The sequence below is a fragment of the Salmo salar genome, chromosome 05 (genome assembly GCF_965601325.2).
Source record: "Salmo salar chromosome 05, fSalSal1, whole genome shotgun sequence".
Classification (NCBI taxonomy): Eukaryota; Metazoa; Chordata; class Actinopteri; order Salmoniformes; family Salmonidae; genus Salmo; species Salmo salar.
In genome coordinates, this window is record NC_138295.1 from 77641404 (window position 1) to 77664776 (window position 23373).

General features: G+C 46.9%; 1 protein-coding gene across 1 annotated transcript in view; it reads right to left on the minus strand.

Moving 5' to 3' along the window:
• Positions 1 to 1736: 1736 nt before the first annotated feature.
• Positions 1737 to 23373, minus strand: part of LOC123743175 (neuronal acetylcholine receptor subunit beta-2) — a 50573-nt gene continuing 28936 nt past the window's right edge. Inside the window, exons 2-6 of the mRNA XM_045718937.2 lie at positions 18710 to 18855; positions 18385 to 18429; positions 13159 to 13268; positions 9308 to 10415; positions 1737 to 5543 (exon numbers count right to left, since the gene is read on the minus strand). Of these exons, the coding sequence (XP_045574893.1) occupies positions 5391 to 5543; positions 9308 to 10415; positions 13159 to 13268; positions 18385 to 18429; positions 18710 to 18855 (1562 nt within the window). The 3' untranslated portion in view covers positions 1737 to 5390. The remainder of the gene's footprint in view (positions 5544 to 9307; positions 10416 to 13158; positions 13269 to 18384; positions 18430 to 18709; positions 18856 to 23373) is intronic.

The window sequence follows — 23373 nt, forward strand, 5'->3', positions numbered from 1 at the left end:
CGGTCACGGGCGGTTGAGCTGCCGTACCAGGCGGTGATACAGCTGGACAGGATGCTCTCAATTGTGCATCTGTAAAAGTTTGTGGGTTTTCGGTGCCAAGCCAAATCTCTTCAGCCTCCTGAGGTTGAAGAGGCACTGTTGCGCCTGTGTGGGTGGACCATTTCAGTTTGTCAGTGATGTGTATGCCAAGGAACTTGAAGCGTTCCACCTTCTCCACTGCGGTCCCGTCGAGGTCATTCTGAAGGATATTACCTGAATAGCCTGATATTTTACATTACCACTGATACCAACAGTACCTGGATGGCCTGACAGTGACAGATCAGTTTCATCCATACCTTATGAAGATCTGTGAAGCTTCGCAATGAGCTCTATAATCTGTCCAACAACAGACCTCAGAACTGTGTTCCACGCTGACCCATCTTAGACTGTCCTCTCATTTTTAAGATGTTCTTCCTAAAGTTTAATCCAAAGCCAACATTACTGAATATTAAACCTTTAGAATTAGCAGAACAGACAAAATCCCTCAGGAAACAGATATCCGGGATGCTGGTAGTCTATACCAACTATGGAATATTTCCATTGTCGATGAACACTGATGTGGTACAGAATTGTAATGTGATAGGAATGCATGAATCAAACATTCCAAATGGTGCTACAACACATAGACAACAACATAATCCTGTAAATGTGCACATTCAACTGTTGGTTGGCAGTAGGAAGAACTTGAAATGACCTTGAAACAGGCCTGTTAGTACAGTAATAGTTTATTTTACTGTAACGCTACAGCTCTTTGAATCAGGTTACTGGCCACAGTGTTTGTTTTACTGTAAAGCTACAGCACTTTGAATCAGGTTACTGGCCATAATGTTTGTTTTACTGTAAAGCTACAGCACTTTGAATCAGGTTACTGGCCATAATGTTTGTTTTGCTGTAAAGCTACAGCTCTTTGAATCAGGTTACTGGCCACAGAGTTTGTTTTACTGTAAAGCTACAGCACTTTGAATCAGGTTACTGGACATAATGTTTGTTTTACTGTAAAGCTACAGCACTTTGAATCAGGTTACTGGCCATAATGTTTGTTTTGCTGTAAAGCTACAGCACTTTGAATCAGGTTACTGGCCATAATGTTTGTTTTGCTGTAAAGCTACAGGTCTTTGAATCAGGTTACTGGCCATAATGTTTGTTTTGCTGTAAAGCTACAGCTCTTTGAATCAGGTTACTGGCCATAATGTTTGTTTTGCTGTAAAGCTACAGCTCTTTGAATCAGGTTACTGGCCATAATGTTTGATTTACTATATAGCTACAGCTCTTTGAATCAGGTTACTGGCCACAGTGTTGGATTTACTATAAAGCTACAGATCTTTGAATCAGGTTACTGGCCACAGTGTTTGATTTACTATAAAGCTACAGCTCTTTGAATCAGGTTACTGGCCACAGAGTTTGTTTTACTGTAAAGCTACAGCTCTTTGAATCAGGTTAGGGGGGCCAGGGGGGGGGGGGGGGGGTTCAGCAGCATTAATATTAGAAAGACAGGAAATGTTGTTTTCTTTTGTGTGTTTTATGTGAACTCAGGGTAATTCCAGTACCATTCCAAATGTGTGTGTGTGTGTGTGTGTGTGTGTGTGTGTGTGTGTGTGTGTGTGTGTGTGTGTGTGTGTGTGTGTGTGTGTGTGTGTGTGTGTGTGTGTGTGTGTGTGTGTGTGTGTGTCAGAAGACCATACAATAGAAACAGAATGTTGAACTGAACCTACAACCTTTATTGGACTGTTTAAGGTGTGCACAGGAACAAAGCTGTGAGCGGTTATGGGAGGACAACGCTCTCCTCTGAGTGGGGAATGGAGAAACAGACAGAGACAAAGAGAGAGGCACAGAGGAGAGAGAGACAAGAAGAAAGGTCAGAGGAGAGAGAGAACAAGGGAATGATGGGGAGAGAAGGAAGAAAAGAGAGGGGTGGAGAAACGGGGAGGAGGGAGGGGATGGACAGCACTCTGTTTGCGTCACACCTCTACAGCCAGGTCCTAAAGGGAGAGAGGACTCCACTCCACTCCACAGGATTTCATTGCTCTCTGATAGGCTTTTCACACTCCTGGGCCTCTCCTGGGGTTCTTCTGGGGATGTCCTGGGGTTCTCCTGGGCCTCTGCTGGGGATGTCCTGGGGTTCTCCTGGGGATGTCCTGGGGATGTCCTGGGCCTCTCCTGGGGATGTCCTAGGGTTCTCCTGGGGATGTCCTGGGGTTCTCCTGGGGATGTCCTAGGGTTCTCCTGGGCCTCTCCTGGGGATGTCATGGGCCTCTCCTGGGGATGTCCTGGGGTTCTCCTGGGGATGTCCTGGGGAAGTCCTAGGGTTCTCCTGGGGATGTCCTGGGGTTCTCCTGGGGATGTCCTAGGGTTCTCCTGGGCCTCTCCTGGGGTTCTCCTGGGGATGTCCTGGGGAAGTCCTGGGGTTCTCCTGAGGTTCTCCTGGGGATGTCCTGGACTACCCCACTGTGAAAAGCCTTTGTCCCACAGAGTGACGCAAGGTCATGGAAGGGGATCACTCAGGGTGGCAGTTAACACTCAGCTGGAGATATATTGTGCTGGCTGGCTGGCTAGCGGGGTGGGTGTGTGTGTGTGTGTGTGTGTGTGTGTGTGTGTGTGTGGTGTGTGTGTGTGTGTGTGTGTGTGGTGTGTGTGTGTGTGTGTGTGTGTGTGTGTGTGTGTGTGTGTGTGTGTGTGTGTGTGTGTGTGCGTGTGAGTGTGCGTGTCCAAATCCCACCTCACCAGGACCTGTTATAGCCAGATTCAGAGGGAGGAGGGACAGAGGGATGGAGAGATTGACAGAGGGAACATAACATGAGGAATCTGTCGTTCAGAGATGGACAGAGAAGAGGGGAGGAGATGGAAAAAGTGTAGAAAGGAAGGAGGCGGCTAAGAGAGCAGGATTGAGGGAAGGAAGGTGGTGCTTCAGTGTGTAGGTGGGCTGGTCATTACCCTAATTTCAATCAACATCTATACTACAGATGTCCAGGGAGAGAGAGAACGAGGGGGGATGGAGGGAAGAGGTGAGACAGAGAGGGAAGTAAGCTCTCTTGCACATTGCGTCGGACAGATATGATAATGCAGTGGGCAATGAGTACACACACACACACACACACACACACACACACACACACACACACACACACACACACACACACACACACACATCGGACATTAAGTAAATGAACCTGGCCCATTACTGTAATAACTATAGGTGGCGTGTGCTCTCACAATAATAATAATACAGCATTACACACCGTTACACACTGGGGAGAGTCAGCTACAGAGCACAACACAATCTGAGAGAGGGAGGACAGGAGGGGGAAGAGGGAGGACAGGTGGGGGAAGGAGGGGAGGACAGGAGGTGGAAGGAGGAGAGGAGAGAGGGAGAAGGAAGGGAGGACAGGAGGGGAGGATAGGAGGGGGAAGGAGGGAGGACAGGTGGGGGAAGGAGGAGAGGAGAGAGGGGAAGGAGGAGAGGAGAGGCGGGGAAGGAGGGAAGGACAGGAGGGGAGGATAGGAGGGGGAAGGAGGGGAGGACAGGTGGGGGAAGGAAGAGAGGAGAGAGGGGGAAGGAGGAGAGGAGAGAGGGGGAAGGAGGGAAGGACAGGAGGGGGAAGGAGGGGAGGACAGGTGGGGGAAGGAGGAGAGGACAGGAGGGGCAAGGAGGAGAGGAGAGAGGGAGAAGGAGGGGAGGACAGGAGGGGGAAGGAGGGGAGGAGAGAGGGAGGAAAGGAAGAGAGGACAGAGAGTGAGACTGTCGTACTCTGATAATGAGATTCACAGTGACAGAAATTAACATTTGTGCAAACATTCATAACACACAATAGCTTATGTTTCATGAGAAAACATCCTTATTCCAACAATACATATCATCTGTCAGTTCTATATTCAACCACCCAATTTTGTGCAATCATGGCTCAACTGTAAAAGGAGGGAATTTACCCCATCTTGGCTCAACCCAATCTCAGTTTCCCAGGAACTTACTGAATCTAGACTCCTCCCCTTCCAACTGTACCCGATGGCACAAGCTGCTATTATCCCAATAGAGCTGTATACACAGACATCCTACACCTTCATCTTTCTCTAAGGCTGAATCCCAAATCACCCCCTTCGCCTGGCCCCTCGGCACTCCATTTGCACGTTCACACGCGCCTCCGCCCTTTGCGCAAGTGTACTAAAGTTGAGGGAGTGAAAACTATGTAGGGGCTAATTAGATCCTCCTATAGCCACTTGGACCTAGCCAGCATGGATGCAGGCTTCAGAGTGAAGTACTATCCCGACACTGTTTGAAGTTTGCACAATTGAATTGTAAAAAATGGAGAGGCGTGTCTAATTATATACCAGGTGCATGTGTTTATGTCTGATTCAGAGACTGGTCCCGAAGTCGACCCCGTCGTCACTCTCTGGAAGTCACCCTGGGAGCTTCATCAGCAACATGTGACAACGGAGGGAGTTGGTAGTGACGAGGGGGCGGTCTGGGGATTCACCATAACTACTTCATCTCATTCCATCTAACTCTGTCAATATCCCTCTCTCTCTTTCATCTCTCTCCTTCACGATCTGTCTCTTCTACACATATAGTGTTAGCGTGCACGTCGCAGGCTGTGTAGTACAGCTAATATCACATTCTGGTTTAAAAGCGTAGAGAATCATACAACAAACCACTGCACCCTACCTTTCTATCAGGAACAGACACAGAGAAATCACAATAATATTATACTCAAAGCTATACTGTGGTACACTGCTATGCTATGGTAAAATATACTGTACTGTACTATCAGTTGGCTTAACAGAAGTGGCTTGGAAAAACAATTATTAACCTTGACAACCCCCCACTTGCCTTTACATTTTTCTGATTGGTTGACACAGTTTCCAATCAAGATTCTGTTACTGAAGCATTAAGTTCTGTACCCGTTGAAGGTGTGACGATATACTCTCAGTAAGCTTGCACAGTCAGCTTGGAATGAAGAGCATTGATTGGCTGGCGTAGCGTTCTACAGGATGTCAAACAATTTAGAGATCGTCCTCTCTCCCTGATTGGCTTCTGCCACTTATCACTCAGAGGGAGAGAGGAGAGGGATAACTCCACCTTCCTCTGGGAAAAAGGGAAGAGTTGTCCATCCATTTATCCCTCCTCTGGAAAAAGAACTATCTTTAATACGATGTTGGTGTTAAGTTTAGTTCTTCAGTTCAGAATAGTTCAGTAGAAAGGCTATAAAGGTTAACAGGTGTGGCTCCTGTCCAATTTAGTTCCACAGACTTAATAAAACCCACTTCCCCTGCTGGGCAGGTCCCTCCCTCCTGCCCCTGTCCTGCTGTGCTGATTGGGTCGGGGCGGTGTCCATCGATGCTGCTGGGCACCTGGTTGGTCAGCCATTGGTGTTGGTGATGGTCTTGGCAGTGTAGTTCTGGAACAGTGGCTGGAGGAACATCCCGACCGTTCCGGACACACACACAATTATAAAGATCCACAGGAAGAGACGGTCGATCACCATGGCAACATACTTCCAGTCCTCGCTCACCTGAAGAGGGTGTAGGCAGAGGTTTACATAAGTACAGTGCTTACAGAAAGTATTCACACCCTTTGACTTTTTCCATTTGTTGTTGTGTTACAAGATAGGATTAAAACTGATTTAATTGTCATTTTTTGTGAACGATCTACACAAAATACTCTAATGTCAAAGTGGAAGAACAATTCTAACATTTGTAAAAAATCTCTGAAAAATAAAACACTAATATACAGTATCTTGTTTACATAAGCAGTGTAACGACCCTGGGTTTATGAGCGCGGATATCGACTCTGCCACTCGAGCATGCTTTTGGGGCACAGCGCGCTGGACTTCGGGCTAGAAGGTCGAGGGTTCGAGGCCTGCCCCCTGCTGTTTCATTACATCGGTGTCAGAAGTGATCAGACCTTGCATCCACGACAGTGCGTGTGCTTGGCCAGTGAGCGAGTTCCTATAAGATGTAGAGTCAGTCACAAGCTAGTGCGAGGACACGCTCTTTCAAAGGAGGGAGTAGTGTAACGACCCTGGGTTTATAAGCGCAGATATCGACTCTGCTGCTTGAGCATGCTTCGGGCTAGAAGGTCGAGGGTTCGAGACCTGCTCCTTGCTGTTTCACTACAGTATTCCCCCCCCCTGAGTCAATACAGTACATGTTAGAATCACCTTTGGCAGCGATTACAGCTGTGAGTCTTTCTGTGTAAGTCTCTAAGAGCTTTGTACACTTGGATTGTACAATATTTGCCCATTATTCTTTTAAAAATTCTTCAAGCTCTGTCAAGTTGGTTGTTGGTCATTTTCAAGTCTTGCCATAGATTTTTTGACATTGGGTTTTAGGTTATTGTCCTGCTGAAAGGTGAATTTGTCTCTCAGTATCTGTTGGAAAGCAGACTGAACCAGGTTTACCTCTAGGATTTAGCCTGTGCTTAACTCTATTCCATTTCTTTTTATCCTAAAAAACTCCCTATTCCTTGCCGATGACAAGCATACCCATAACATGATGCAGCCACCATCATTCTTGAAAATATGAAGAGTGGTACTCATTGATGTGTTATGTCGGATTAGCCCCAAACATAACGCTTTGTATTCAGGACAAAAAAAATATTACTTTAGTGCCTTATTGCAAACAGGATGCATGTTTCAGAATATGTGTATTCTGTACAGGCTACCTTCTTTTCACTCTGTTATCTGGGTTAGTATTGTAGAGAAACTAAAATGTTTTTGATCCATCCTCAGTTTACTCCTATCACAGCCATTAAACTCTCTAACTGTTTTAAAGTCATCATTGGCTTTATGGTAAAATCCCTGAGAGGTGTCCTTCCTCTCTGGCAACTGAGTTGGGAAGGACGCCTGTATCTTTGTAGTGACTGGGTGTATTGATACACCATCCAAATTGTAATTAATAACTTCACCATGCTCAAAGGGATATTGTTTTACCCATCTACCCTTCTTTGTGAAGTATTTGGAAACCTCCCTGGTGTTTGTGGTTGAATCTGTTTTAAATTCACTGCTCAACTGACGGAACTTACAGATGATTGTATGTGTGGGGTACAGAGATGAGGTAGTCATTCAAAAATCCCTATTATTGCACACAGAGTGAGTCCATGAAACTTATTATGTGACTTGTTAAGCAAATGTTTACTCCTGAACTTGTTTAGGCTTGCCATAACAAAGATGTTGAATACTTATTGACTCAAGACATTTCATCTTTTCATTTGTAATTAATTAGTAAAACATAATTCCACTTTGACATTATTATAAATTTAGGCTGCAACACAATAAAATGTGGAAAAAGTCAAGAGGTGAATACTTTCTGAAGGCCCAGTAGATGAAGGATACACAGCTCTCTTTTCTCCTCTTTCTCTATCACTTGTCTCTCTCACTTTCTCGCTCCTTCCCTCCCCCTCACCTATTAAAGGGGGGGGTGAGGAGGGGTTGAAAGGTTAATGTGAGTAAAGACTGGATTCCACCACAGAGCTCTGACACTGAAAGAGGGGGAGGAGGAGAAGAGAGGTGAGGGGAGAGAAAAAGAGAGACCGGATATAGGGGAATAAGGGATGGATGAGTACTGCAGGGAAGGAGAGGAGGGAGGAGAAGAGAGGAGAGGGGAGAGAAAAAGAGAGACCGGGTGTAGGGGAATAAGGGATGGATGAGTACTGCAGGGAAGGAGAGGAGGGAGGAGAAGAGAGGAGAGGAGAGGGGAGAGAAAAGGAGAGACCGGGTGTAGGGGAATAAGGGATGGATGAGTACTGCAGAGAAGGAGAGGGAGGAGGAGGGAGGGGAGGGGAGAGAGAAAGAGACTGGTTATAGGGGAATAAGGGATGGATGAGTACTGCAGGGAAGGAGAGGGAGGAGGAGAGAGGGGAGGGGAGAGAGAAAGAGACTGGATATAGGGGAATAAGGGATGGATGAGTACTGCAGGGAAGGAGAGGGAGGAGGAGAGAGGGGAGGGGAGAGAGAAAGAGACTGGGTATAGGGGAATAAGGGATGGATGAGTACTGCAGGGAAGGAGAGGGAGGAGAAGAGAGGAGAGGGGAGGGGAGAGAGAAAGAGACCGGGTGTAGGGGAATAAGGGATGGATGAGTACTGCAGGGAAGCGGCGGGAGGAGGAGAGAGAGGGGAGGGGGTGATGATGACTTGAAGAGGACAGGAGGGAGGACCTGAAGTGAAAGAAGGATCAGGTCGGTCTTAAAAGTGGTCGGCATGGAGACCGACGGTAACCATGGAGATGATGAGTGTCGCTGATGGACAGAATTACAAGGACTGTTAATTCACTATGTCAGGGTCTCTCATTCCAGGAGGATGTTCTTTCCTCCCTCTCCATGCCTTCAGGCATCCCTGCCCACTGAAGGAAAAATCCCCCCTCTGTCGTTCATCCTCCTCTCTTTCTACTCCTACGTAGGGAGAGCCCTCTTTTATTCACTCACAATGCTGATGTCATACAGTAGCTAAGATTAAAACTGTGTTGAATATTCAGAGCAGAACAAGTGTAGCCCATGAATTCATAACCATTCACCCATAGTTATTCTCCCTAGAATGTAGCAGTAGGTGGTAGCTATTCATAGGTTGCACCCCCGTCACTCAGTCGCGTCATGCCGTTGTTATGAACGTTCTCAAGCCGCCCTCCACCATAGTGGTGCCCAAAAGTCTTGATAAGCCCAGACATTCTGAACAGAGGCTATTGACTGTTCAGTCTAAATTACACTATAGTGGACTGGAAATATGATTATATTGCTAAAGTGGGCAAATATTTAGTAGGACACAACTTTGACATCATTATCATGTCATCAAATGTACTTCAAACAGACGGCAATGAAGTCATTAGCTAGCAAAGTCATTGGCTAGCAATGCTAACGTTAGCTAGTTAAAATCTGGTGGCCTCCCCTCAATCTTAGCTAGCTAGCTAACGTTATACTGCATCTAAAGTCAATCTGGCAACATCAAAATGATGACGAAAGGTTTTCCTAATAATTATTTGCCTCCTTTTGAATGTCATTGTTTCCAAGCCACTGTAATGCACTTTGAATTAAATCTTCATCAGCGCTTATTGACAATGCTTTGAGTGGAGTGCTAGGCATCAGTCCTAAAACGAATGTTCAAAACAATACCGTCTCAAAACAGGCCTATCTGCTGTGAATAATTGTAGATATATGGCCTTCTAGACCAAGTGTAAGTAACATTCTATGATGTGTATGGCAGAACAGGGTCAAGACATCAGATATATAATGTGATATATAGTTGTAGTGAATGGTGAATAAATGGTGTATTTCTACGTTACTCACGCTCTGGTCGTCGTCTTCAGTCTTCATGTGGTTGGCGATGAAGCGGACCCCGTCGACAGCCTCCTCCAACCCAGGGCAGGCTTGTCCTAGCACGGCCTGGGTCAGGGCTGGGCCCCCTCCTACTTGTTTCCCCCTGGGCCGGTTCCCCTGCCCCCCCTCCCTGCCTTCCCTCAGCCCGTTCAGCCCCTCCATCGACCCCCCTCCCCCTCCTCCCCCTCCCAGCTCCCCTACAAACTGTTTCACCGACGCCCGGTTCACGTAACACGTACAGGGTTCGTTGTTATCCGTGCCACCCCCTCCGCCCCCCAGCCCCAGGCCCACCATCAGCCCCCCGGCGGAGCCCCCATCCCTGCCCCCCTCCCTCTGCTCCTGGCCCCTCCGTCGCTGGCGCAGCTTCTGACGTTCGCAGCTGTTCCGGGGCTGGCGCATGAAGAGCAGTGCAGGCAATTTGTTGAGGAACACCAGCTTGACCCAGGGGGGCATGGTGTGTGTGGTGGGCGAGCGGTGGTGCACGTTGAGAACACACACACTGGTGACAATAGAGAAGGTCACCAGGACCATGGTGAACATCAGGTACTTCCCGACCAGAGGAACATCCAGGGAGGTGGGGGGGACGATCTTAGAGATCAGCAGGAGGAACACAGTGAGGGCCAGAAGGACAGAGATACACAGGGTCATCTTCTCTCCACAGTCAGAGGGCAGATAGAACACTAAGATAGCCAGAGAGGTGATGAGGACACAGGGGATGATGAGGTTGATGGTGTAGAACAGAGGTTTCCTGCGGATGATGAAGTCATAGGTGATGTCTACGTAGGTGGGGTCGGCAGGGTTCTCGTTGCGGCGCCCCGGCAGGGCGATGATGTCCCACTCTCCGCTGGGTGTGAAGTCGTCCATGCTGGCCACGTCGGACCTCAGGATCAGGTCGATCTCTGTGCGGTCGTAGGTCCAGGAGCGGAACCTCATGGTGCAGTTCTGCTGGTCAAAGGGGAAGTGTTTGACCTCGATCTTACAGGCTGACTTGTAGATGGCTGGAGGCAGCCAGAAGATACTGCCGTCATGGGAGACCACCGCGTTGGAGTAGAAGGAGACCTCGTACATACCGTCAGCACTAAGGAAGGAGGGATGGAAAGAGAGAGAACGTCAGACCATTGGAAGGATTTTCGATATTAAAATACAGTATATAAAATGCATGCCCTTTTAAATCTATCACATCTTTGAAAACAAATTAGTAATACATACAGATTAAAATGAGCAGAATGAGCGAGACACAGTTTCTCCTATAAATGGGGGTAAATGTAACTTCAGCTGTCTGTGTGTCTCATTACATTTCCTTCAGTTTCACTACAGATCCTTTATCACACAGCCTCAGCCACATCTCACACAGACAGGACTGGGTGACAGGGGCAGGACAGGTAAGATTCTACTGTTACAGACAGCCAGGTAAGATGACCACAGAAGATATCTCTCTCACACACACACACACACACACACACACAGACAGATGAGGGTGTGATGCGTATCAGGACTGCAAAGTAACACACACACTCCTTATATAAACATGCTGGTCACTGCTCAGGTGAACATCATCCTTCCTTAACCTGGACACAGCTAGGACAACTCAAGAGAACTCAGGTAGAGAACAGGTCAAATCCCTCAGGTAGAGAACAGGTCAAATCCCTCAGGTAGAGAACGGGTCAAATCCCTCAGGTAGAGAACAGGTCAAATACCTCAGGTAGAGAACGGGTCAAATGCCTCAGGTTGGGAACAGGTCAAATACCTCAGGTAGAGAACAGGTCAAATCCCTCAGGTAGAGAACGGGTCAAATGCCTCAGGTAGAGAACGGGTCAAATGCCTCAGGTAGAGAACAGGTCAAATGCCTCAGGTAGGGAACGGGTCAAATGCCTCAGGTAGGGAACGGGTCAAATGCCTCAGGTAGGGAACGGGTCAAATCCCTCAGGTAGGGAACGGGTCAAATGCCTCAGGTAGAGAACAGGTCAAATACCTCAGGTAGAGAACAGGTGAAATACCTCAGGTAGTGAACAGGTGAAATACCTCAGGTAGAGAACAGGTCAAATACCTCAGGTAGAGAACAAAGAAATAGAGCAATGGAGGAAGATCAAGATATTGATTACCCTTTGTAAGGAATTAAATCAATGGAACCCATTAGTTTGTGACTGACAGTGTTAATGTGTTGCGAGTGGTCATGTAAGACGGCATTAGAGAAAGAGGAGATCGAGGCCAGACAGTTCATTTTCACTGATAAGATAGCTTACACAGGGTTAAGAGACAACGATAAGATAGGGACTAGAAGACTGGAGTTGAGAAACAATGCTGTACTGTGTGTGTGTGTGTGTGTGTGTGTGTGTGTGTGTCTGTGTGTGTGTGTGTGTGTGTGTGTGTGTGTGTGTGTGTGTGTGTGTGTGTGTGTGTGTGTGTGTGTGTGTGTGTGTGTGTGTGTGTGTGGAAGTTGGTTGCTCTTTTGACTCCTACGTAGAGCAGTCAGTTGCTGGAGCACTAGCCCATAGTGTCATGCCGCAACAGCCTTGGTTATCACTGCAAACTTGTGGCGCTGATATTTGGGAGTCTCGGCCATGTACTTCGGCTGACAGTATGTGGCCTTCAGATTACCGGCCTGCAGAGGACAAAGGCAAAGCTGCTACCAAGGTACTGCTCTGTGTCAGCGGTCATGGACAGCTTAGCTTGGAGAAGAAGGTGCTTTCTGTATCTATAAGTGTCCAGATATCTGTGTCTATAAAATGTTTGGATCCTTCTCCACTGTAATGTGATATGTGGATTCAAACAGTATGACATTGTGTGTGTGTAACTCACTTGTTATACAGCACAACGTCGGGCAGACAGATGTGTGTGTGTGTGTAACTCACTTGTTATACAGCACAACGTCGGGCAGACAGATGTGTGTGTGTGTAACTCACTTGTTAAACAGCACAACGTCGGGCAGACAGATGTGTGTGTGTGTAACTCACTTGTTAAACAGCACAACGTCGGGCAGACAGATGTGTGTGTGTGTAACTCACTTGTTATACAGCACAACGTCGGGCAGACAGATGTGTGTGTGTGTAACTCACTTGTTATAAAGCACAACGTCAGGCAGACAGATGTGTGTGTGTGTAACTCACTTGTTATACAGCACAACGTCGGGCAGCCAGATGTGTGTGTGTGTAACTCACTTGTTATACAGCACAACGTCGGGCAGACAGATGTGTGTGTGTGTAACTCACTTGTTATACAGCACAACGTCGGGCAGCCAGATGTGTGTGTGTGTAACTCACTTGTTATACAGCACAACGTCGGGCAGACAGATGTGTGTGTGTGTAACTCACTTGTTATACAGCACAACGTCGGGCAGCCAGATGTGTGTGTGTGTAACTCACTTGTTATACAGCACAACGTCGGGCAGACAGATGTGTGTGTGTGTAACTCACTTGTTATACAGCACAACGTCGGGCAGCCAGATGTGTGTGTGTGTAACTCACTTGTTATACAGCACAACGTCGGGCAGACAGATGTGTGTGTGTGTAACTCACTTGTTATACAGCACAACGTCGGGCAGACAGATGTGTGTGTGTGTAACTCACTTGTTATACAGCACAACGTCGGGCAGCCAGATGTGTGTGTGTGTAACTCACTTGTTATACAGCACAACGTCGGGCAGCCAGATGTGTGTGTGTGTAACTCACTTGTTATACAGCACAACGTCGGGCAGCCAGATGTGTGTGTGTGTAACTCACTTGTTATACAGCACAACGTCGGGCAGACAGATGTGTGTGTGTGTAACTCACTTGTTATACAGCACAACGTCGGGCAGCCAGATGTGTGTGTGTGTAACTCACTTGTTATACAGCACAACGTCGGGCAGCCAGATGTGTTTGGAAGGCAGTCTGACCTTCTCCATGCCATCAAACTCCTCAGGGACCCACGTCAGACGGTAGTCCTGCCATTCCTGGACACCAATCACAGACCAGAGAACAGAGTTAATGACCAATCACTCAGCTGAGAAGATTGTTACTAACCAATCATACAGCAGAGAGGAGAGTTAGTGACCAATCACACATCTGAGAAGATTGTTAGTAACCAATCACAGAGCAGAGAGGAGAGTCAGTGACCAATCACACAGCTGAGAAGATTGTTAGTAACCAATCACAGAGCAGAGAGGAGAGTCAGTGACCAATCACACAGCTGAGAAGATTGTTAGTAACCAATCGCAGAGGAGAGTTAGTGACCAATCAAAAGTCATAGAAGAGTGTGAGACCCACAAACAGTTGCTGTGAGCTTCACTTTTGAAATAACACTCAGCATCTGCATCTTTACTTTCCATAATGATCTTTATGTAAATATGTTCCTGTAGAGACCTTTACTGTCCTGTCCAGGAACAGTGTGAAAACTCAGCTCCATTAATTACAGATGTAAGACAGAAGGACTAATGTCTACCATGACCCTATAGTAAGTCAGTTAAAAACACTCACTCAAACACACATCTAATCATCCTGACTGAAATGGCCGCCTGCCAAGGAGGTATCCAGATCGTGTGTGTGACAGTGAGTGTGTGTGTGTGTGTGTGTGTGTGTGTGTGTGTGTGTGTGTGTGTGTGTGTGTGTGTGTGTGTGTGTGTGTGTGTGTGTGTGTGTGTGTGTGTGTGTGTGTGTGTGTGTGTGTGTGTGTGTGTGTGTATGTCTGTGCATGTGTGTGTGTGAGTTTGCCTCCCAGGCACACATGATTGAAGGTGTGTGGGTCAGTAACTGACACGCTCTTAGTGACATGCTCATGCTCTTAGTGACCTTGATGGTGGTAGCCCAGTAACTGTGATGTATTATGAGCCATAATAGCCCAGATAGCAGTGGCTCTATGGCTGTTAGGGCAGTAGAAGAACCGTAATAACCATTTACAAGGGGGCTCTGTAACTGTTCTTGCTACAGTATATGCCATGTAGAGCCATAATGGCCATGATGCCAGATGCTACATGACTTGAAAATGGTGGCTCTGTGAAACAGTGGCGTGTTGTGGTATTACCAGAGCCAAAATGGTGGTGAAAGTGATAGCAGTGGCTCTCTTGGCTCAGGACTGGTGTCCTTGGCATCTCCTCTTGGCTATGACCAAGGGCCTCATAAAACACTTATGATCATTCTCTGTTCAATTACAGACCATCAATCACCATCACACATGCACATGCGAACATACACACAGACACACACAAACAGGTTTCCAGCTGGTTTGTTCATAACTGATTTATACACATTAGTGCATTTACAGCTGTGCGTGTGCATGTGTGTGTGAACCTGTCCAGTGGGCAGTATGTTATGTTGCAGGCCCCAGCTGCAGACACACAGAGAACCAGCCATGTAGGAGAGGGTCAGAGCTCAGGAGCAGGCCAGGGTTAGTCCCTCACAACAACCATACAGAACTGTGTCTCTCTCTGCCGCATACTGCAATGTGATGCTCCCGAGTGGCGCAGTGGTCTAAGGCACTGCATCTCAGTACTAGCGGCATCACTACAGACCCTGGTTTGATTCCAGGCTGTATTACAACCAGCCGTGATTGGGAGTCCCATAGGGACAACGCTGGGCACATAGGGCCCAGCGTCGTCTGGGTTAGGGTTTGGCCGGGGTAGGCTGTCATTGTAAATAATATATTTTTTTTAACTAACTTACCTAGTTAAATAAAGATTAAATAAAATAAAATAAATAAAGATGCTGGGTAGAAAAGTATTGTACTGTATGGCAACCCTCCTGGGAAACTCTGGTTGTGTGTTCATGTTCCCATTGAATGACCAGAATGTCTGTGTTGAGTTGTAGGAGACTGATACAGGGACAGGTATTTTCAACCCCCTACTGGTTCAGATTGGTATGTCTGCCCATGCCTATTCCTAACGTAGTGGCAGAATGAACAAACGTGTTCTTGCACAATGCAATTCGTCATGTAATCAATTCACAGAAAGGAGAGCATCGTTGCAGAGAGGTGAAGACAGAGGGATAAGAGGAGAGGAGGTGAAGACAGAGAGATAAGGAGAGAGAGGTGAAGACAGAGGGATAAGGAGAGAGGAGTTGAAGGCAGAGGGATAAGGAGAGAGAGGTGAAGACAGAGGGATAAGGAGAGAGAGGTGAAGGTAGAGGGATGAGAAGAGAGAGGTGAAGACAGAGGGATGAGAAGAGAGGTGAAGACAGAGGGATAAGGAGAGAGAGGTGAAGACAGAGGGATAAGGAAAGAGGAGGTGAAGACAGAGGGATAAGGAAAGAGGAGGTGAAGACAGAGGGATAAGGAGAGAGGAGGTGAAGACAGAGGGATAAGGAGAGAGAGGTGAAGACAGAGGGATAAGGAGAGAGGAGGTGAAGGCAGAGGGATAAGGAGAGAGAGGTGAAGACAGAGGAATAAGGAGAGAGAGGTGAAGACAGAGGAATAAGGAGAGAGAGGTGAAGACAGAGGGATAAGGAGAGAGAGGTGAAGACAGAGGGATAAGGAGAGAGAGGTGAAGACAGAGGGATAAAGAGAGAGGTGTAGACAGAGGGATAAAGAGAGAGAGGTGAAGACAGAGGGATACGAAGAGAGAGGTGAAGACAGAGGGATAAGGAGAGAGAGAGGTGAAGACAGAGGATAAGGAGAGAGGTGAAGTCAGGGATAAGGAGAGATAGTGAAGACAGAGGATAAGGAGAGAGGTGAAGTCAGGGATAAGGAGAGATAGTGAAGACAGAAAAATAAGGAGAGAGGTGAAGACAGAGGGATAAGGAGAGAGAGGTGAAGACAGGGATAAGGAGAGAGAGTGAAGACAGAGGGATAAGGAGAGAGAGTGAAGACAGGGATACGGAGAGAGAGTGAAGACAGAGGGATAAGGAGAGAGAGGTGAAGACAGAGGGATAAGGAGAGAGGAGGTGAAGACAGAGGGATAAGGAAAGAGGAGGTGAAGACAGAGGGATAAGGAGAGAGGAGGTGAAGATAGAGGGATAAGGAGAGAGAGGTGAAGACATAGGGATAAGGAGAGAGAGGTGAAGACAGAGGGATAAGGAGCAAGAGGTGAAGACAGGAATAAGGAGAGATGAGGTGAAGACAGAGGGATAAGGAGAGAGAGGTGAAGACAGAGGATAAGGAGAGAGAGGTGAAGACAGGGATAAGGAGAGAGAGGTGAAGACAGGGGATAAGGAGAGAGGTGAAGTCAGGGATAAGGAGAGATAGTGAAGACAGAGAAATAAGGAGAGAGGTGAAGACAGAGGGATAAGGAGAGAGAGGTGAAGACAGAGGATCAGGAGAGAGAGGTGAAGACAGGGATAAGGAGAGAGAGGTGAAGACAGAGGGATAAGGAGAGAGGTGAAGACAGAGGATAAGGAGAGAGAGGTGAAGACAGAGGGATAAAGAGAGAGGTGAAGATAGAAGATAAGGAGAGAGAGGTGAAGACAGGGATAACGAGAGAGAGTGAAGACAGAAGGATAAGGAGAGAGAGTGAAGACAGGGATAAGGAGAGAGAGTGAAGACAGAGGGATAAGGAGAGAGAGTGAAGACAGAGGGATAAGGAGAGAGGTGAAGACATAGATAAGGAGAGAGAGTGAAGACAGAGGGATAAGGAGAGAGAGGTTAAGACAGGAATAAGGAGATAGAGTGAAGACAGAGGGATAAGGAGAGAGAGTGAAGACAGAGGGATAAAGAGAGAGGTGAAGACAGAGGGATAAGGAGAGAGAGGTGAAGACATGGATAAGGAGAGAGAGTGAAGACAGAGGGATAAGGAGAGAGAGGTGAAGACAGGGATAAGGAGAGAGAGTGAAGACAGAGGGATAAGGAGAGAGAGTGAAGACAGAGGGATAAGGAGAGAGAGGTGAAGACAGGGTTAAGGAGAGAGAGGTGAAGACAGAGGGATAAGGAGAGAGAGTGAAGACAGAGGGATAAGGAGAGAGAGGTGAAGACAGGGTTAAGGAGAGAGAGGTGAAGACAGAGGGATAAGGAGAGAGAGTGAAGACAGAGGGATAAGGAGAGAGGTGAAGACATGGATAAGGAGAGAGAGTGAAGACAGAGGGATAAGGAGAGAGGTGAAGACATGGATAAGGAGAGAGAGTGAAGACAGAGGGATAAGGAGAGAGAGGTGAAGACAGGGATAAGGAGAGAGAGAGTGAAGACAGAGGGATAAGGAGAGAGGTGAAGACAGAGGGATAAGGAGAGAGAGTGAAGACAGAGGGATAAGGAGAGAGAGAGAGTGAAGACAGAGGGATAAGGAGAGAGAGTGAAGACAGGGATAAGGAGAGAGAGGTGAAGACAGGGTCGAGGAGAGAGAGTGAACACAGAGGGATAAGGAGAGAGGTGAAGACAGAGGGATAAGGAGAGAGAGTGAAGACAGGGATAAGGAGAGAGATTGAAGACAGAGGGATAAGGAGAGAGGTGAAGACAGAGGAATAAGGAGAGAGAGGTGAAGACAGAGGGATAAGGAAAGAGGAGGTGAAGACAGAGGAATAAGGAGAGAGAGTGAAGACAGAGGAATAAGGAGAGAGAGGTGAAGACAGAGGGATAAGGAAAGAGGAGGTGAAGACAGAGGAATAAGGAGAGAGAGTGAAGACAGAGGAATAAGGAGAGAGAGGTGAAGACAGAGGGATAAGGAAAGAGGAGGTGAAGACAGAGGAATAAGGAGAGAGAGTGAAGACAGAGGAATAAGGAGAGAGAGGTGAAGACAGAGGGATAAGGAAAGAGGAGGTGAAGACAGAGGGATAAGGAGAGAGGTGAAGACAGAGGAATAAGGAGAGAGAGGTGAAGACAGAGGGATAAGGAGAGAGAGTGAAGACAGAGGATAAGGAGAGAGGTGAAGACAGAGGGATAAGGAGAGAGGTGAAGACAGAGGGATAAGGAGAGAGAGTGAAGACAGAGGATAAGGAGAGAGAGGTGAAGACAGAGGGATAAGGAAAGAGGAGGTGAAGACAGAGGGATAAGGAGAGAGGTGAAGACAGAGGAATAAGGAGAGAGAGGTGAAGACAGAGGGATAAGGAGAGAGAGTGAAGACAGAGGATAAGGAGAGAGGTGAAGACAGAGGGATAAGGAGAGAGAGTGAAGACAGAGGATAAGGAGAGAGGTGAAGACAGAGTGTAACTGACCTGTGTGAGCCATACGTTGGTGGTCATGACCTGCTCTCTCTCGTGCTGCAATAGAAAGAGGAACACAGCAACATTATTGGGGTGGGTTAGAGACATTATTATGTTCTGAGGTGGGTGGGTTAGAGACATTATTACGTTCTGAGGTGGGTGGGTTAGAGACATTATTATGTTCTGAGGTGGGTGGGTTAGAGACATTATGTTCTGAGGTGGGTGGGTTAGAGACATTATGTTCTGAGGTGGGTGGGTTAGAGACATTATTATGTTTTGCGGTGGGTGGGTTAGAGACAGAGCATGGGCCACCACACACACACAGACACACACTCACCACACTGATGAGCTGGGCCAGTGACACCATCAGCTGAACCGTCACCAGCTCAGAGCCATTGGTCGCTGGGCGGATCAGTTTGTTATAGTGGGCGGGGTTTAGCAGGTGCTCCACCAGCCGCTCTTCAGTATCCGCCCCCAGGCTGCCTGTAAAGAAATAAATAATTGGTTCACAGACATGTCCATCAAACGCTTTCTAAGGCGATAACAAAATAAAACAAGAACAAAGGATATAGCTGAAACTGTTTAATGGGGAGGCCTTGTGATGAAGCTGTATGTTAGTCTGCTCGATAACATTGTGTTCAGTATACAGCTGGGAGTCTGAGGCATGACAGTATTCCTCTCTGCCTGCTGGAACATGTCAGTACAGCTCTAGTCTCTCCCTGGCTCAGGAGCTGACATCATATCAATGAGTCAACCAGTCTTACTGTCTCTCCCTCTATCCCTCTCTCCCTCTATCCCTCTCTCCCTCTATCCCTTTATCCCTTTATCCCTCTATCCCTCTCTCCTCTACTGTCTATTTCTCTCCTCCTCCCCATCCTCTAGCTCACCTTTCCTCCGATTCTTTCTCTTTCCCCCGTCATCACCCCACTTCCACCCCCTCTCAGACTGTTGTCATATCACTGGAGTGGCTTGGTTTTGGCAGAGCTGTCACAATACACACAGAGAGGAGCGGATAAATACTGCTGCAGGAGACACACCACAACAACTCTCTCTCTATCCCCTTCCCCTCTCTCTCCCCTTCCCTTTATCTCTCTCTATCCCCTTCCCCTCTCTTTCCCCTTCCCTTTATCGCTCTCTCTCTCTCCCCTTCCCCTCTCTCTCCCCTTCCCCTCTCTCTCCCCTTCCCTTTATCTCTCTCTCTCTCTCCCCTTCCCCTCTCTCTCCCCTTCCCTTTATCGCTCTCTCTCTCTATCCCCTTCCCCTCTCTCTCCCCTTCCCTTTATCTCTCTCTCCCTCTCTCTCCCCTTCCCCTCTCTCTCCCCTTCCCCTCTCTCTCCCCTTCCCTTTATCGCTCTCTCTCTCTATCCCCTTCCCCTCTCTCTCCCCTTCCCTTTATCTCTCTCCCTCCCTCTCTATCCCCTTTCTGTCTCTCTTACTTACTCCCCCTCTCTCCCCTTCCCCTCTTTCTTTCTCCCTCTCTCTCCCCTTCCCCTCTTTCTTTCTCCCTCTCACCCCTTTCCCCTCTCTCTTTCTCCCTCTCTATCCCCTTCCCATCTCTCTTACTCCCCCTCTCTCCCCTTCCCCTCTTTCTTTCTCCCTCTCACCCCTTTCCCCTCTCTCTTTCTCCCTCTCTATCCCCTTCCCATCTCTCTTACTCCCCCTCTCTCCCCTTCCCCTCTTTCTTTCTCCCTCTCTCTCCCCTTCCCCTCTTTCTTTCTCCCTCTCACCCCCTTCCTGTCTCTCTCCCCTTCCCCTCTCTCTTTCTCCCTCTCGCCCCCCTTCCTGTCTCTCTCCACTTCCTCTCTCTCTTTCTCTCTCCCTCCCTCTCCCCCCTCTTTCCCCTACTTTCTCTCTCTCCCCTCTTTCCCCTGCTCCATCTCCCCCATGTTCTCTCTCTCCCCCTCTTTCCCCTGCTCTCTCTCTCTCTCTGTGGCGTTCTGTGTTCAGTGAGCAGGAATGACGGCCTCAGTGGCTAGATCAATAAAGACTCTAATCATAAGCGGTAAACTCCCCCATCCCTCTCTCTGTTTTTATCTCCATCGCTCTTTCTCTCTGACAGCCTGTTATTGCCTCTTCCTTCGTTCCCATCACTGTCATCAATACAAATGCTGCCAGCCTGTGTGTAGCTATTTGTCTGTTTGCTGTGTGTGTTGATGTGAGTGTGTGTAAGGGGGTAAAGACGTGCTTGTGTGTATGTGTTTATCTTTCTGAGTTTGTTTTTTAGGGGTGATGGGGTAGAGCTTGAGGCTGAGGATGTGTGTGTGTGTGTGTGTGTGTGTGTGTGTGTGTGTGTGTGTGTGTGTGTGTGTGTGTGTGTGTGTGTGTGTGTGTGTGTGTGTGTGTGTGTGTGTGTGTGTGTGTGTGTGTGTGTGTGTGTGTGTGTGTGTGTATGTGCATGTGCCACATGAATAATACACATTGCTACAGAACAAAGCACTGTGGGCTCAGCTCCTGATCTCAGACATGCACTACAGACACACACTCCTTGAATGCCCTTGACTACACTCGTCACTATGCACACACACACACCTAGGATACAAACACACATACACACAGTACACTACAGTCCAATACTCCCTGTCAGCACCTGCTGCTAGGCTTTAATGACATCCCTCACTATATACTCACAGAGAGCATCTGAATAAATGAACACCATTATCTCTGTCTTTCTCCTCTCTCTCTCCCCCTTTCTCCCTCTCCTCTCTCTCCCCCTTTCTCCCTCTCCTTCTCTCGCTCCCCCTTTCCTTTCCCTCCCTCCCTCCGTCTCTCCCGGCCACTGTGTCATAGTCAGGCCCAGGCAGAATGGTTGTAATGTTGCTGGTAGGTCAGGTTGTACCCAGCCTGTTTTCCATTGCAAATATTGCAAAGTTAATGTGACACCATGAATATTTCAGACTGACTCCCACATTAGACCTCAGTAAGACTGAGGGGAGGGAGGTAGAGGTACGCCATGATGACCTTACCCTGAGACTAAATCAGGATGAGACTAGATGAGACTAGATAAGGATGATACAGATAAGGATGAGATTAGATAAGGATGAGACTAGATAAGGATGAGAATAGATAAGGATGAGACTAGATGAGGCTAGACTAGATAAGGATGAGACTAGATGAGACTAAATAAGGATGAGACTAGATGAGACTAGATAAAGATGAGACTAGATAAGGATGAGACTAGATAAGGGTGAGACTAGATAAGGGTGAGACTAGATAAGGGTGAGACTAGATAAGGATGAGACTAGATGAGACTAAATAAGGATGAGACTAGATGAGACTAGATAAAGATGAGACTAGATAAGGGTGAGACTAGATAAGGGTGAGACTATATAAGGATGAGACTAGATAAGGATGAGACTAGATAAGGATGATATTTGATAAGGATGAGACCAGAAAGGGATGAGACTAGATAAGGATGAGACTAGATAAGGATGATATTTGATAAGGATGAGACTAGATGAGGATGAGACTAGATAATGATGAGACTAGACAAGGATGAGACTAGATAAGGATGATATTAGATAAGGATGAGACTAGATAAGGATGAGACTAGATGAGACTAAATCAGGATGAGACTAGATAGGGATGAGACTAGATGAGACCAGATAAGGATGATACTAGATAAGGATGAGACTAGAAAAGTATGAGACTAGATAAGGAAGAGACTAGATAAGACTAGAAAAGGATGAAACTAGATAAGGATAAGACTAGATAAGGATGAGACTAGATAAGGATGATACTAGATAAGGATGAGACTAGATAAGGATGAGATTAGATAAGGATGAGACTAGATAAGGATGAGACTAGATGAGAGTAAATAAGGATGAGACTAGATGAGACTAGATAAAGATGAGACTAGATAAGGGATGATACCAGATAAGAATGAGACTAGATAAGGATAGCCTAGATGAGACTAAATCAGGATGAGACTAGATAAGGATGATACTAGATAAGGATGAGACTAGATAAGACCAGATAAGGATGAAACTAGATAAGGATAAGACTAGATAAGGAAGAGACTAGATAAGGATGAGACTAGATAAGGATGAGACAAGATAAGGATGATATTAGTTAAGGATGAGACTAGATGAGGATGAGCCTAGATGAGACTAGATAAGGATGAAACTAGATAAGGATAAGACTAGATAAGGATGAGACTGAATAAGGATGAGACTAGATAATGATGAGACTAGATAAGGGTGAGACTAGATGAGACTAGATAAGGATGATACTAGATAAGGATGAGACTAGATAAGACCAGATAAGGATGAAACTAGATAAGGATAAGACTAGATAAGGGAGAGACTAGATAAGTATGATACTAGATAAGGATGAGACTAGATAAGGATGAGACAAGATAAGGATGATATTAGTTAAGGATGAGACTAGATGAGGATGAGCCTAGATGAGACTAGATAAGGATGAAACTAGATAAGGATAAGACTAGATAAGGATGAGACTGAATAAGGATGAGACTAGATAATGATGAGACTGAATAAGGATGAGACTAGATAAGGATGAGACAAGATAAGGAAGAGACTAGATGAGACTAGATAAGGATGAAACTAGATAAGACCAGATAAGGATGAGACTAGATGAGACTAGTTAAGGACGATACTAGATAAGGATGAGACTAGATAAGGATGAGAGTAGATGAGGCTAGATAAGGATGAGACTAGATGAGGATGAGACTAGATAACGATGAGACTAGATAAGGATGAGACTAGATGAGACTAAATAAGGATGAGACTAGATGAGACTAGATAAGGATGAGACTAGATAAGGATGAGACTAGATGAGACTAGATAAGGATGATACTAGATAAGGATGAGACTAGATAAGGATGAGAGTAGATGAGACTAGATGAGGATGAGACTAGATGAGACTAAATAAGGATGAGACTAGATGAGACTAGATAAAGATGAGACTAGATAAGGGTGAGACTAGATAAGGGTGAGACTAGATAAGGATGAGACTAGATAAGGATGAGACTAGATAAGGATG